This window comes from Hyperolius riggenbachi, chromosome 9 (assembly GCF_040937935.1).
Source record: "Hyperolius riggenbachi isolate aHypRig1 chromosome 9, aHypRig1.pri, whole genome shotgun sequence".
Classification (NCBI taxonomy): Eukaryota; Metazoa; Chordata; class Amphibia; order Anura; family Hyperoliidae; genus Hyperolius; species Hyperolius riggenbachi.
In genome coordinates this window covers 52,677,892-52,693,985 of record NC_090654.1, presented here as the reverse complement: position 1 = coordinate 52,693,985, position 16,094 = coordinate 52,677,892, and the positions used below count along the sequence as shown (strand labels likewise).

Here is a 16,094-nt window from a genome sequence, read left to right as displayed (position 1 = left end):
ACCAATGGGAACCTGATGCTTCTGTTGGGGCTTGTATACCAATGTTTCTTCCGTACAAGGACCTGCTTAGATGGCAGTAGCAGAGGATACAAATGGATGGCAGCAGCCTACAGAGAATGGACATCATCTGTCATAGGCTAGCATTGATTTTGTCACTGTACACTTCATCCGGACAATCCGTAAAAATTGTACGGGGCCCTTTCTTACGGTCTTCTCAATAGGACGGACCGAGCAGACTGATGGGAATGGATTCTATTGCTATGCATAGGATCCGTTTGCATCTGTGCCAATCCATTCCGTTCAATTCAGTTCTGATAAACAGAATGTTTTTCCTGGCAGTGTGAACCCAGCATCTTTTCTGGCATATTGGCTTTAGGGGTGTGGCCGTTAAAGCAGCAGGGACAGTCATACTATCCCAGGGAACAAAATGCATATAGAAGTAGATCAATGCTTGTTCTCAGGGGCGTAACTAGGCCCCACCGGGCCCCCCTGCAGATTTTCTGAGCGCCCTACCCCCCCCCCCCCCCCGGGGCCCGCTCGTGGCCGTTTTGTGGGTGCTGGAGGGGTGGCAGCATGAGGGGAAAGCCTTGCCCACAGTCGGCGGGGAGAGGGGTAGTTCCCCCCTCTCCCTCACCTCGGGGCTCTCCCCTCTGTGCTCCCCTCCAGCTCTTTAGTGTGTGGGGCTGTGGGCAGCGGGCAGCGAGCAGATACATACCTGCTTCCGTGCGTTCCATCGGAGACTTCTCCCTCTAGCGGCTGACGTCACTTCCGAGTGACGTCAGCCGCTAGAGGGAGAAGTCGTCGATGGAACGCACGGAAGCAGGTATGTATCTGCCCGCCGCTCGCTGCCCGCTGCCCACAGCCCCACACACTAAAGAGCTGGAGGGGAGCACAGAGGGGAGAGCCCCGAGGTGAGGGAGAGGGGGGAACTACCCCTCTCCCCGCCGACTGTGGGCAAGGCTTTCCCCTCATGCTGCCACCCCTCCAGCACCCACAAAACGGCCCCAAGCGGGCCCCAGGGGGGGGCCGGGCCCCCCCGCGGGCGCAGGGGCTGCAGGGCCTATTCCTACGCCCCTGCTTGTTCTACTAACATAACATATGCATTATACTGTCCACATTTTGATTTCAGTGAATTTTATATAGAAAATAAAGAGAAAACTGTTCCAGACATTTTCCATCTTTACTGCATCTTTTTGGAGCCAATCCTCATGCAATTTCCTCCCTTACTCTTTGTTTTCCCCTAGAAACTGCACTGTCATATCTAGCTTGCTTTGTAAACTGTGAGCACAGCATAGATCGTATTTCAGCAGCTTCTGCAGAGGGGTGAGGTGTATTTCCCTTCTCAGCCTCGCCCTCATGTCACACTAAACTGCCCTCAACCAATCAGTGAGGAGCAGAAATGTGGGAGGGAATATAACAAGCTTCCCTCTCCCCAGCAACGTACCAGAATAGAGCCAGGCTGACTGAAATAAGCTTTGTTACAGCAGATACATTTATGATTATATTGCAATGCAGACTACATGTAGACAACATAATAAACACAGAGCGGTGGGTAAATGGAATTTGATTTGGTGGCTGACAATCCTGCTTTAAAGTTTAGGGTTAATCCAGTCCAGCTTCTATAAACTGACTGTTCTGCTAACTTGGCAGTGTTACTAACTTCTCAACAGGGAACAAACGGGAGGCCCTCTTTATTTTTTTGATAGCTTGTCTGTAGTAGCGAGATATAGAGCCCCCGATTCTTCATACAGAATACATTTCTGTAATCAGGATATGATCACCCCCCCCCCCCCCCCCCCCGCCTTCCCAGCCATGGGAAGCGATCCGACTAAATTTAGCAAATTCCTTTACTGTTATGCAGCAAGATTCCCAATTCTCCAAACATTCAGCCCAGGGCCCATCGGCCCAGATCGGGGTCACCGACATTTGCGCAATTACAATTTGTTCCATGTTTTATGACAGCTATAACTCGCTTTCATGACCTCCCCTGGAGAAAACGTTTTCTTAGGCCCTGGGGTCTTGTGCGCCGGAAGCGTTTGCATATTACTGTACGGTGGAATTTTAAGTGGCATGATACACATTTCACCGAACAACTGTAACAAGTCATGTTTGCGAGTTTTTACTGAAGGAGATTATTTACACTATAAACAGATGACGTCATTGTACATTGCCCCAATCAATGACTTTATAATGCATGAGGGAGTTTACTCCTCTGACAACAACTCAAACCCCCCGACTGCTTATTAGTTACAGTTGCTGTCCCTTTACCCGCATGTACACCAGCGCTGCTGTATCTGTAGTCTGTAGATCTGACAGACATTCTGTATCTATCCTTGTTCCATGTAATCCACCACCAACAGCCATAGTTGTGGTTAAACAGCATTACTTTCACGTGAACCTGAACTGGGCACAATTATTTAAAATAAACACATGACGTAGCTGCAAATGAACATTACATACTAACCTCCCCATCAGTTCCTCTCAGAAGCTCACCATTTGCTTCTTCAAACGATTCCTTCCAGTTCTGACAACATTTGGTCAGAAGTGAAATATATCAGTTTCTGTCAGTTATATATCAGTTTGCTGTCAGTTATAACTGACAGGGCAACTGACGTGCAAGGTAATGTCCATGTCTTCCAAATGCTCAAGCTGTTACGGTGTCATCACCATTTTTTAAAATGGAGGACTGAGAATACCTTCAATCACAGTGCACAAACAGGACGCAGGAGGAGAAAGAGATTGAGGAGTAGACTTTGTGGGAGGTAAGTATGACATGTGTATGTTTATTTTGACTTCATTTTCAGTTCAGGTTTGCTTTAAGGACAACTATCATGACAATTGTAAAACAATTTCTCCAACAGTGAAATGCACTATAAATTACTCTTTTTCCTATGTGGCCGTCCCTTACAGTGGGCAGTGAAAATCTTTTTCGTTTTCGACAAATCCAGCTCCTCATGGGAAATTCTCAGTTTTATTTATTTACAAAAGCACTTTCTGAGTTGCAGTTGCTCAGTCCAAATGCCAAAAATAGTGTGAAAACGAGTTGGAAAGCCGGCTGACATTTTTGCATAGATCCTTTTTCCAGGGAGTGCTTTTGTGAAGAAATAAAAGTAATACTGGGAATCCCCCCTGAGGAGATGAACTAGTCCAAAACATGTCAGATCGGTCAGCTTTTTATTACCTACTGTAAGTGACAGCAACGCAGGAGAAAAATAATTTATGATGCATTTGACTCTGGGAGAAATGTACATTTTATATGTACTGTATGTATTCTAAATTTCCATCTTTTTTTTGCGATAGTGGAATGGTCCTTTAAGGTGCCCATACAGTTATCGATATAGCCCATCGATTTTCTGGCAGATTTGATCACTCTAATTGAATTAGTCGATAGATATCGATCGGTGGTGGGCCAGAAGCGGAGTTAGATCTATGGTCTATAGCGCTGCACTGCATGGAACAGAGCAGCGCTGTGGTTCAATAGCTTTGTAGTAAAGCGGTCCTGAATTTAGATCTTCCTCTCTGCTGTAAAAGATAAGCAGCAGCATAATAACCTTTAAATAAAAACATTTCTTTGTTACAGCTGATACAAATCTTGCAATAAATCTGCAGTGTGTCCATTTCCTGCTTTCATGGAAGCAGACAAAGGGTTAACATCATGTGTTCACAAATTAGCTGCTCTGTCGAGGCAGCCAGCTAACACTGCTGAGAGGTGACAGATGAAGGGGAATTAGAAATTTCAGCATTCAAGTGGACCTGATCTCTTGCACAGGACAGAAGGAAAACAGAGAAATGTACCCTGTATGTATTTAGAGAGTTTAGCCTATCTAATTCCCCCTCATCTGTAATAATACAGAACTAAGCGGCAGCCCCGCCCACAGAGCCTACTATTAGATTCTTCAACCTCTCTACTTCAGATCATGTCAATTTTTTAAGAATTTTTAGAAATCTAGCTCAAGATGCAAAAATATAACAGTTTGGCACTCAGCTTATTAAAAAAAACAACCTGAACTGAAAATTAAAAGTCAAAATTAACATACCCACGTCATACTTACCTCCCATGTAGTCTATGCCTCCGTCTCTTTCTCATCTGTGGGTCCTGTCTGTCCACTGTGATCAATGGAATTCTCTGTGCCTCCATTTTAAAAATGGCCATTGCCCCATAACAGCTTCCTGGTCAGTATAGTGTTAAACTGTAACATTGCCCACTTGAGTCATAGGGAAAAAAAGGACATTACCTTGCACATCAGTTGTCCTTTCAGCTCTGACAGCAACTGTGATATAACTGACAGACACTGATATATTTCAGTTCTGACAAAATCTTGTCACTGGAAGGAATCATTGTTAGAAGAAAATGGGAGCTTCTGAGAGGAACTGACAGTGAGGTAAGTATGCAATATTCATTCAAATAATTTTACTCGGTTCAGGTTTCCTTTAAGCGATATGGCATTTTAACATCTGCTGCTGGATATGGGCTCTTTGGGTAGGCATGCTGGCACTTGTAGTGGCACTGTTGCCGTAGAGACCCACGTTGGCCAGGTATGAGAGAAGATGTGTAATCTTGTTAGGTGTCAGTGTTTTTCCAAGCCCAGCTCAGACGCGGCTTATCCTGGATTTCCCATAGCTGGGTATCGGGCAGGGACGTATGCCCGCTGCTGCGCTCAGTGTTGGTCTGGCTGGATTAGGCCGCTGGCCGCACACACACTCAGCGCTCTCCAGGATTCCAGCCACAGATGTTTCCAGATGTGCGAATCTATCAGGCGTTCACTATAGACACCCCCTCTCCGTCCTCTCAGGCCACAGCTGTGCGCAGACCCTGCCAGTAACACCGAGAGGAGATGCCAAACTATCAATGGTGGCTTATAAACACGGCCGGCTTTCTTGGCTCCAGCCAGTGGCGGGAAACAACGGCACTTTATAGGGATATATCATTTATTCTGTATCGGTGAATAACTTGCAGAGATGAATGGGGAGCCGCGCCCGACAGTGGCTGAAGCAATCTCTGTGTTACAGGAAAGGGTAGCAGCTTCCAAACTCCTCAGTCTGTTTTCTAGGAAATCCTATTGCAGATTTCAATGATCGCGCCATTGTCTGAGATCGGATACTTACAGAACTCACAGGTGAATCCAAAGCCCATATACAGCAAAGTCCTCAGTAAAGATGGCTTGAACCTCAGATTTTCGGTTCGCGAACCGCGAACTGCGGCGAAAGTTTGATTCGCGCAAACTTACGCGAACTGCAATTGACTTTAATGGGGAGGCGAACTTTTAAAACTAGAAACACTTATGCTGGCCACAAAAGTGATGGAAAACATGTTTCAATGTTTGACGGCCATGCTGGACTGGTGCGCACCATGGCGAGAGTGCAGGCCGTGGCATTTTTCAAGCCCATATGGTCGCCGGGCTGTGGTAGCTCAATGATAGAACAGTGACTGTCAGGTAGGTATATGCAGTTATGGGTATTACAATATGCACCTGTCACACACACAGGTAGTCACTGAATGTGCTGGGCCTGGCAGTGGCACTCACAATAGGAATTACCAAGGCTGTCTATGCAACACAAGTGTCAGTGGGACACACACACACAAATTGGATTACAAGAACAAGATTAGTTCTCAAAAGAGCTGTTGAGGGGTGCTTTTTTTGCAATAAGAATCAGCAAGGAGCAAGCTAAGAAGCCTACAAGAGCCTAACTAAGCTTTCCCTATGAGAGTCTGCAGCAGCTTTCCCTTCTCTAATTAATGCAGGCACACGAGTGAGTCCAATGCCTGACGCTGCCTGCCTTTTATAAGGGGGGGGGGTGGGGCTCCAGGAGGGAGTGCAGCCTGATTGGCTATAATGTGCCTGCTGACTGAGATGTAGAGGGTCAAAGTTGACCCTAATGATGTAGTATAGGAGGCGAATCGAACCGCCATAAACTTCGCATTCGTGGGCGAATGCGAACCACCAAAATTCGCCGGCGAACCGTTCGGGCCATCTCTAGTCCTCAGTACCCAGCACAGGTGGGGATTGCCTGATGCCTCATATGTGTGCTTGCCGGCTGCTTGAGCAACCAGCCAAAAATAGCACTAACCTCCCACCGTGCAGCAGAAGCAACTTACTGATCCTCCGCTCACTGACTTTTACACTTCCTGTAGCTCCCAGTGGCTTTTCAGCATCCTCTGTGTGGGAGTTCTGGCGTGTCATGTGACCCAATGCAGTTCACAAGACACGCCGGGACCTTTACATGGACACAGAGGAGCCGCTGGAAGCTGCAGAAGTCGGCACCTGGAGGATCGGCAAGTTGCTTACACTGCACCCAAAACTCTACAATTGGCAAAAAGTACTGTACCCGTTGTCCAACTCAGGCATGCCAGTTAGTTGAGACTTCCAGTTGCCTGAGGTCTGAATAACTGGGACTTTGCTGTATTTAGTTGCTGAGGTAACAGAGTAAAACAAAGCCCAGCTTTACATGACCAATGGATCTCCCAACAAAAAGTGATACCATGAACAACTGGTGAAAAACAAACAAACAAACAAACAATAAACCATACGCACGCACAATATACATCCCAAGTATTTGGTATCCCCGCGGCATAGTGAAAATGCAGATAAACAGTTCTTGTAAAATGTGCAACACGAAGATACAGAGGCGCCAAAAGAGTAAAAGTCAATAAAAAGTTTAAAAAGTGTTCAGGCGGCGGTGGTGGACCGGCATCACCCAAAACACAGAGGTGCCAAGCTCGTATTGGACCCCACGCTGTGTGATACTCCGGTTTTTTTATTGCCTGATGAAGCGGGATATTGCCCGTGAAACGCGTTGCAGATATTGTATAGGAGTATATGAATAAATCATTGTATCTACAATCAACAGTATCGAGTCTGTTTTTGGGTGATGCCGGTCCACCACCGTCACCTGAACACTTTTTAAACTTTTTATTGACTTTTACTCTTTTGGCGCCTCTGTATCTTCGTGTTTCAAGCTATCCACCCTTGGTGGTAGGGTGAAAACCCCTTTTTCTTCTATCTACAGAGAGCGACATCTTAATCCTGAGTGGGGACAGGTCTAATCTCCCCACCTGCGTATACAGTGGTTACCTGACGGGTAACTCGGGTTTGTAAGTATATTACTTACATTTTCATTTTGCTCAATTTCTGAAACATACTACACTATATTGGGCTCTCGGTCTCCATTTCTATACTTGTAAAATGTGCAGTTGAAGCCCTGTGGTGTCTTCAGCCCCTCCTCATACAGCATGCCATACCTTTCTGTATAATGTGCTTCATTGACTGAGACATACACCTGCGCATGTGGCAGTGTGATCTACTAGCAGGGATGAGAAGGTGAGTGGTAAGGCTCAGGTAAGTCAATAGTAAAGATGTAAAGCGACATTTGACTAGGTACTTTCCTTGCTCTATAATAAGTGTGAACTCCCCTCAGCAGTACTGGAACTATGCACAGGACTAATCAGATTGTGAGGGTTAATGTCTGATATGTGCAGTTTTCATTCATCCGCTGTCAGGTAATTAGTCGTCAGTTTCTGCATCTGATTAGCGCAGGGAAAACGTTCATCTCGGCCCATGGTAGTTTTTCTTCATGCGGAACAGAAAAATCACTAGTCAAGTTTTCCTGTCATCTCTAGTCCACAGTGTGTCCTGGTGACGAGCAGCAGCCAGTGATGCGCACTCCTGGCAGTGAGAAGCCACAGGTCCCCCCAGCTGACACTCTGCAGGATCCCGGCTATAGAGGGAGGCATTATCAGGCCTTTTTATCAGGCCTCATTAGATTAGTGTCAGGACAGAGGCAGCGAGATGGATTCAGTGGCGGCTGCCAGGAAGGCTGACGTTGCTCTTCACACGTTATCGGGAGCCGCTGCTGACACTAGGCACAGGTGACTGGTGAGGGGGGACTGTCTTCTGTCACGTTCTGCAGGTGTCATGTGCCATTAACCTCTCACACTGCCAGAGAAGCACTGCAGCCCCTGTGGGGAGTATTACACTGAATTTACAGCCTAGCGAGGCCAGACCTGGTTTGACACAGTAGTGAGATACAGCCTGTGACTGATCTGAGGGCCTGCATCAGCTTTCTGGAGAAAATCGCATTCTGCCCATTGCAAGGACACTTTTTTAATATTATAAGGGCCATTTTCCACTGCTAATGACAAAACGCAATGACACTGACATCCGATCACCATTTTTATATAATTGATAGCGTATTGCACACTGCTGTGACAGAGATGGCCCACACTAAAAATAAAGACACCCGCCAGTGATCTCAATCACTTGTAGGTGCGCACTCCCCTCGCCATTGAACTTGGCTGTCTAATGACAGCTGACTGAGCTCCGTACGCTGGTCAGAAGCCAATTTCCTTGATGAATGTGTTGCCGCCGATCGGTTTCGACACAAGTTAAATCATTATCAGGTTGCTGCTTTTACTCGTCTACAGTTTTCTTGCCAACATGTAAAGCCAGACAAACCAGCAAAAACAGCTCCACATGACGGGGAGGCATGACTACACACAGCTACTTAACACTTGGGAATATTTGCAGCATAATCGTCCTCCTTCCACAGGGACCGCGCAGTCCATCTCTGTCCGTGATAATCGCCTTCCGTGTTTTCTCAGCCGTTGCGCCGATGTAGGCGCCCAGACAGCGTTATAGTTGGCTCAACGCTCACCGCTTTGGCACAACGCCATGGATAAACAAACTTCAGGATCTATCCTCCATCAATGCCAACTTTCCTTCCCCTAAGTCGCGATACCAGTCTCCGTCTACATCATTTCTGTACGGCCCTCATTTATACCGTACAGCTGAGCCTGCCAGTTAGACTTAAAGAGAAACTTCAGCAAAAAGGAGAAAAAAAAATACATCAATACATTGCAAAGTGAGGAGTTAAAATGTAGGAGATCAAGAAATTATTGATATACGCCATGTAATTTGTTTATATTGTCTGATCCGCAATGAGCCTGCACATAGTCATCTTTACTACTGGCAGACAAGAAAACAACTAGACAGCACCAATTGCCATTACTTATAACCACACCCCCTCACAATCTGATAGGCTAAATGGTTGTTTTTTTTTATAGATATACACATGCACAGAGGGAGATACTGGTTGCTTGGCAGATGGAAACAGATGTTATTTCCCACAATGCAACAAGATTCACAGAAAGGAAACTGTCAGGACCTAGATCTGTAGAAGGGGTTTCACCATAATATCACCCACACAGACCCCCCCATGAACAAAAAGGTAAATATTTCTCATGGGAAAGGGGGTATATCAGCTACTGATTGGGATAAAGTTCAATCCTCAATCCTTGGTTACAGTTCCTATTTAAAACTATCCTAAATGTTAGACAGTGTGCAAAAAAAGGGGGGGGGGGGAATCGGGGCTCACAGATCAAGTTGACACAATCGTTCCTGTAATCACATTGCTGGCTATCCATTTTTTAACAAATCAGACTTTTATAAATATACACATCTGCTGTAACAGACATAATGAGAAACTCTGCTTCGCAATCAGATCTTTACCTTAAATATCTCGGATTCTGACAAGTCTGTTAATGCGTTCCATCTGTGTTTGGTGGAAGTATGAAGGCTCAGCAGGCAGCTGTCTGTCCTGGCATGAAGGAACGACAGGCGTCCCTGGCAGCCTCTAACATATGTACGGGTACAGCCAGGCCTTCACCGGCCAAACACACTCAAACTTTCAACTGAAATATCAGAGTACAAATGAGAATGTATGTTCAACAGCGCCTAATCTTTGGGGATACAGTGTACTGATTGCCCATCCAAGCAGCCAATTGCTTGCGTACGTACAAAAAGGGCGCCCGGACAAAAAGGGCGCGGGGTGTAAACGCTAATTAATAATTAATCATTAATAGCGTTTATAAAAATAGTGTGCTATATTTCGTTTACAAATAATGTTTTACAAAATTATAAATCATTAAATAATGTTTATGAAATCGGCAATTATGAAAACGTTAATCTTCCCTGTTTCAAAAGTGAAACTTATAATTACGTTTATTAAAAGAAAGATAATATATGTTTGTTATAATTGTATATTATTGTGAATAACCTTCATGGTTTGTTCTTATAATAAAATCTGAAAATATTCTTTATAACGATGATATAAATATAACTACGTTCGTAATAAGTGTTGTAAGACATTAGTAAGTATTACTAAAATTTTACTAAAACTATACCTAAGCCTACTCTCACACAGAACCCTCCCTGTACCTATCCATAACCCCTAGACAGGGACGGATCTAGACCAATTTGCGCCTGGGGCAAGGTCAGGTTTTGGCGCCTAAACTGCCATTCCCCATCCAGTTTTGGCGCCTAAAGGTCAGGTTTTGGCGCCTAAAGATGAGGTTTTGGCACCTAAACTGCCATTCCCCATCCAGTTTTGGCGCCTAAAGGTCAGGTTTTGGCGCCTAAACTGCCATTCCCCATCCAAATTTTGCAGCCTTTTTAAGAATTCAACAAACTGCGCCTGGGGCAAGAGACCCGCCTGCCCCCCTCTAGATCCGTCCCTGCCCCTAGACCCCCCTGGTGGTGCCTAAACCTAAGACCCCCCTGGTGGTGCCTAACCCTAAGACCCCCCTGGTGGTGCCTAACCCTAACCACCCCCCTGGTGGTTTATATTGTACTGTAACTATACTTAACCCTACTCTCACACAGAACCCTCCCTGTACCTATCCCTAACCCCTAGACCCCCCTGGTGGTGCCTAAACCTAAGACCCCCCTGGTGGTGCCTAAACCTAAGACCCCCCTGGTGGTGCCTAAACCTAAGACCCCCCTAGTGGTGCCTAACCCTAAGACCCCCGTGGTGGTGCCTAAATCTAACCACCCCCTTACTGATCACTTTATTATGTGGATAATAATGTTTTACTAATTGTGGCTGCAAAAAATATATTGCAATTTACGTTACGTACTGATCGCTTTATTTTGTGAATAATAATGTTTTACAAACAGTAAGGGATAAAACTTTAAATAATGTTTTAATTAGTTCAATAAGATAAATATGTTTAGTATTTTTATAAACGTTATTCGGCACGGGTGCATTTTATAAACGTAAATCACCACAAGCACAGTTATAAATCATTAAAAATCTCCGGGCGCCGTTTGTAAACGTTATTTATCTCCGACGCCCTTTTTTCCTGCTCGGCGCCCATTAAACGTTATTTATTATGAGAGTGAATGGCGGCGCCCTTTTTGTCCACTAGCTGCCTGCGCCCTTTTTTCCCGCTTCCAATTGCTTTTATGTCAGCAGTGGCGTAGCTAAGGAGCTATAACCCCTGGTGCAAGTTTTGCATTGAGCCCCTCCCCAAGCACTCCATACATCACAATTGATACGGCGCTTTAAAACCTGCCAAGGACAGCCACAGTGTCAGAGGTGCAAGAAGGGGATGGGGAGCAGTTTGTTAATGATAACTACTATTCAAAGTATATATAGGAGTAATTATTATCATCAGCACAGGACCAAAAAAAGAGCTAAAACTGCAGTTGAGGGAGGGCTCCTCAGGGCCCAAGGGCCCCGGTTCGGTTGCAATCTCTGCATCCACTATTGCAGACAGATCTATTTTATTATGTCTGTGTCTTAAAGAGAATCTGTATTGTTAAAATCGCACAAAAGTAAACATACCAGTGCGTTAGGGGACATCTCCTATTACCCTCTGTCACAATTTCGCCGCTCCTCGCCACATTGAAAGTGGTTTAAAACAGTTTTAAAAAGTTTGTTTATAAACAAACAAAATGGCTACCAAAACAGGAAGTAGGTTGATGTACAGTATGTCCACACATAGAAAATACATCCATACACAAGCAGGCTGTATACACCCTTCCTTTTGAATCTCAAGAGATCATTTGTGTGTTTCTTTCCCCCTGCAGTTCTCATGCACTGAAGTTTCAGGCTGCGCGTTTCTTCCTGCAAACAGCTTTGCCTTTGTCTGTAATTCCTCAGTATGTGAAAGCCCAGCCAGCTCAGAGGACGATTTATCCAGCTTGTAAAAGATAAGAGAGAAGCTGCCCTAATCTAAATAATACACAGGCAGTGTGCATAGAGGGGCCTGGAAGGGGGAGTTCATAGCAGAACCACAACACTGAAGAACTTGGCAGCCTTCCAGACACAGGCCGACAAGTCTGACAGGGGAAAGATACATTGATTTATTACAGAGACTGTGATAGTATAAAGTGCTGCAGTAAGCCAGAACACATTAGAATAGCTTTTGGAACTTGTAGGATGATAAAAAAAACAGGATGCAATTTTTGTTACGGAGTCTCTTTAAAAGCATTAGGATCAGCCATACTATGCCAGGGAAAAAAACATATATATATATATATATATATATATATATATATATATATATATATATATATATATATGTAGATAAATACTTGATCTACTTACATAACACATGTATTGTACTGTCCACACATTTATTTGAGATAATTTTTTTTTTTTATAGTAAATGACGAGAATTCTATTCCTGGTCGGGGCCATGTCTTTTGCCCACAGCTGAGGCTAAATACTGATGTCCGTCTTCCCTTAACTTGTTTTTTTTCTCCTCCAATCACTGAGTCACCTCAGCCTTGCTTGTAAACACAAGTGATCAGAGGGTGTTTCTGATAAGCAGCTAGGCAGGGAAATCAAGGAAAGAGGAGGAATGTATTATAGATAAAAAGAACCCCCAGCATGCAGCTGTTTGGCACTGACTACTAAAGGGCCAGTGCTCCTTAAGTACGTGATAACGCTAAATCATAACAGCAGAAAAAGTTTTGAATGCAGGATTAGCATCTTTATCACTTAATACAGTCAGACCAGTTGCTGTTGAAATTTGATTTTTATGGTGACACTCCCGCTTTAAAGAGAGCCCAAGGTGGGTTTATAAAATAAAATAAAAAAGGCTTCTTGATCCGGGGGGCTGAGCGGATCAAGTAGCCTCAAAAAACGCTGCTCTTGTGGCCCACTTTCACTTTCATGACCTCTGGGAGCTGGAAAGAGAGATTGATTTTCTCACCAGCACACGGAAGCGAGGGAGCGGCAGGAGGCGTGGCTAGGGAGAGAGAGCTGCTCAATGGCAGCTCTGAAGACCCTGTAGGAACGCCCCCAGCGGGAGTTTTAAACAGGAAATCCCTCTCCCCTATGTTTACCTCCGAGATATCGCTAATCTCAGGGGGCTATAGCACGGCGGTGGAAGGACAGAGAGCAGTGGTGTGTGGACACAGAGGCATGTCATGAGGCAGAGAATATGCCTGTGTCCCATCTGCCCCAAAAACCACCTCGGGTTCTCTTTAAGGCCTATTTCCCCTGGGTACCGCGTCTGTTTCCGTATCGGACACTGCACCTGTGCCTCTGCGAAGCCGCAACCGAATTGCTATAGTTCTGCCATGCACGGAAAACTGCAGCATGCCGTCCAGAATTGCACCAGCCTCCAATTCAGACTGCATGCTGGAGTCTGAATAGGCAGCGTTCCCCTGTCCAGCTGTGAAAACGCTGTGTATTCGTATGTAGTGTAAACGAGCCCTAAAAAGGGATACCAGAGAGCGTTCAGATTTACTTACCTGGGGCTTCTTCCAGCCCTCTGCAGCATATCAGGTCCCTCGCTGTAGTTCTTATGCTCTCTACGGTGCCGATGTCCGCTCCGAAAGAAATCTGGTTGCGGCTACAGCGCATGCACAGCCCCATCTGTGTGCCTCGATCGCGCTCCTATTGTCCAAAGCGTTCTGTGCCGCGGCATTTCACAAGGACTTAAATTGGGCATCCCGGCCAAGGAAGTCGGATCAAGGGGGAAAGAGAATGGGCCCGGGCATGTGCAACAGACAGATCTTTAAGAAGAACGTAGAACTATTTTCTCTTAAAGAGACTCTGTAACGAAAATTGCATCCTGTTTTTTATCATCCTACAAGTTCCAAAAGCTATTCTAATGTCCTCTGGCTTACTGCAGCACGTTCTACTATCACCATCTCTGTAATAAATCAACTTATCTCTCTCTTGTCAGACTTGTCGGCCTGTGTCTGGAAGGCTGCCAAGTTCTTCAGTGTTGTGGTTCTGTGATGCATCTCCCCCCTCCTGGCCCCTCTCTGCACACTGCCTGTGTATTATTTAGATTAGGGCAGCTTCTCTCTTATCTTTTACAAGCTGGATAAATCCTCCTCTGAGCTGGCTGGGCTTTCACATACTGAGGAATTACATACAGGCAGAGCTGTCTGCACTCTGCAGGAAGAAACAGCCTGACACTGCAGTGGAAGATAGATGCAGGGGGAAAGAAACACACAAATCTTGAGATTCAAAAGGAAGGGTGTATACAGCCTGCTTGTGTATGGATGTATTTTCTATGTGTGGACATACTGTACATCAATCTACTTCCTGTTTTGGTGGCCATTTTGTTTGTTTATAAACAAACTTTTTAAAACTGTTTTTAACCACTTTTAATGCGGCTGGGAGCGGCGAAATTGTGACAGAGGGTAATAGGAGATGTCCCCTAACGCACTGGTATGTTTACTTTTGTGCGATTTTAACAATACAGATTCTCTTTAAGAACTGGCAGTCATGTGATCACAGACCAGTGTGTGTCATAAAAATGTCCATACACATTACAACCAAGCCGTTCTATTTTCACCCTTATTTGATAAAATGATCGAACCGATCGAAAAATGATAAAATGAGAAATGTATTCCACTTAACAACTCTTTCCTAGATTGTGTAGGACATTTTATAAAATAAGTAACTGAACATGGTGGAAAATTCTATTTGAGCAATCCAAAACAATTGGATGATTTTGATTGGAAAAATTGGACTGTGTATGGCCACCTTTAGGGCCGGTTCACACTGAGCAACTGCGTTTTGTTTACCGGTGCTGCCTGTACCATTTTTAGAGCAATTTTTAGGGTCAATTCCCACAGTTGGTTTCTAGTGGTGGGATAACCACCTGTGAAGGTGCTGGGGAACTGCAGGCAGCTGGAGAACGTTGGGACTGCTGGTGGTCTGCCGCATCTATGTATATAGGAGCAGGATGCAGCCATCTGTCAGAAGCTAAATGCAGCATCCAATCACTGCACAGTAAGCTCACCACCTGTCACCCACCTGCACACACTGCAGTTATTACTGTGGACACTGGGCTGCATTATCCAGCAATTGAATGGCACTCAGTCCCTGGGCAATTTATAACTGACCTGTGATCTCTTATGTTGGCTGCCGGGGGTTCTTTTCACAAGTGTAGGCGATTGTGGCTTCATACACATGCTACATACTGCTTGGCAGAGGCAGCCTATCGAGCATGGGTGTGGCTGCTGAGATGCATAGGCTAGAGATCTGGAGTGTTGAACCATCTTGACCAATCACAGAACAAGACCACTCCCTCTCTGCCGTGCATCGTCCCTCCTCCACACTCCATAGCAACCAGCATACAGGCTAGCGAGACTTCGGTACAGCACTTGGGCCTGAATTCTCAAGTCCCAATCCCTGTGGTAGACAGTCCTTGTAGCTCCTGTACATTGGGCAGAGCAACAACGGAGCATTATACATTACCTGCTTCTGGCGGTGGGACAGGTCCTCTTTTGTGCAAGCGCTATACAGCCATACAGCTTCCGACCCTGTCACATGACAGATAAATACTGTGACGGAGGGACCCAACCAACAAATTCCTGGAGGGAGGCCACTATTGAGGCGTGGCCTGGAAAGGCCTCGGGGTTTAAACCATATGGTTTAAACCCCGAGGCCTTTCTAGGCCACGCCTCAATAGGAAGGGTTTGGTGGAGTAAGGTGTGTGGCAGTAAGGGCCACACCCCCACCCATATGACACTACAGAAGGCTAGGAGCTCTGTCATGGCACAGCATAAAAGCAAACAAAATGGCTGCAGGCATTGTACTTTTTCGACTTTTTTAGACTACTAGGATGCAGCTGAGCAAGCACACTGACTGTCACAGCACAGGAGGGTCACAAACTTCCTCTACAATCCTAGCAGAGTAAACCAGAAAGCCTCATAATGCTTACTCAGCTATAACTAATTTGCCAGCAGTCAAGCTGAAAATTCTTATCAGGCTCATATTTATAATAGATGCAACTTCTATTAAATGTGTTTACATACGCATAAAACGTTTGTAGACTTAAAGGA

At 45.3% G+C, this 16,094-nt stretch overlaps 1 protein-coding gene across 2 annotated transcripts in view; it reads right to left on the bottom strand.

The window, feature by feature from the left end:
- The window catches only part of PLXND1 (plexin D1), a 211,101-nt gene that overhangs the window by 145,418 nt on the left and 49,589 nt on the right, over positions 1-16,094 (bottom strand). Inside the window, exon 1 of one of the 2 annotated variants that reach the window (XM_068252760.1) lies at positions 15,153-15,265. The exons of the other annotated variant lie outside the window; for it this stretch is intronic. Within the exon in view, the coding sequence (XP_068108861.1) occupies positions 15,153-15,221 (69 nt within the window). The 5' untranslated portion in view covers positions 15,222-15,265. Of the gene's footprint in view, positions 1-15,152; positions 15,266-16,094 lie in introns of those variants that run through there. 2 annotated transcript variants of the gene reach the window in all.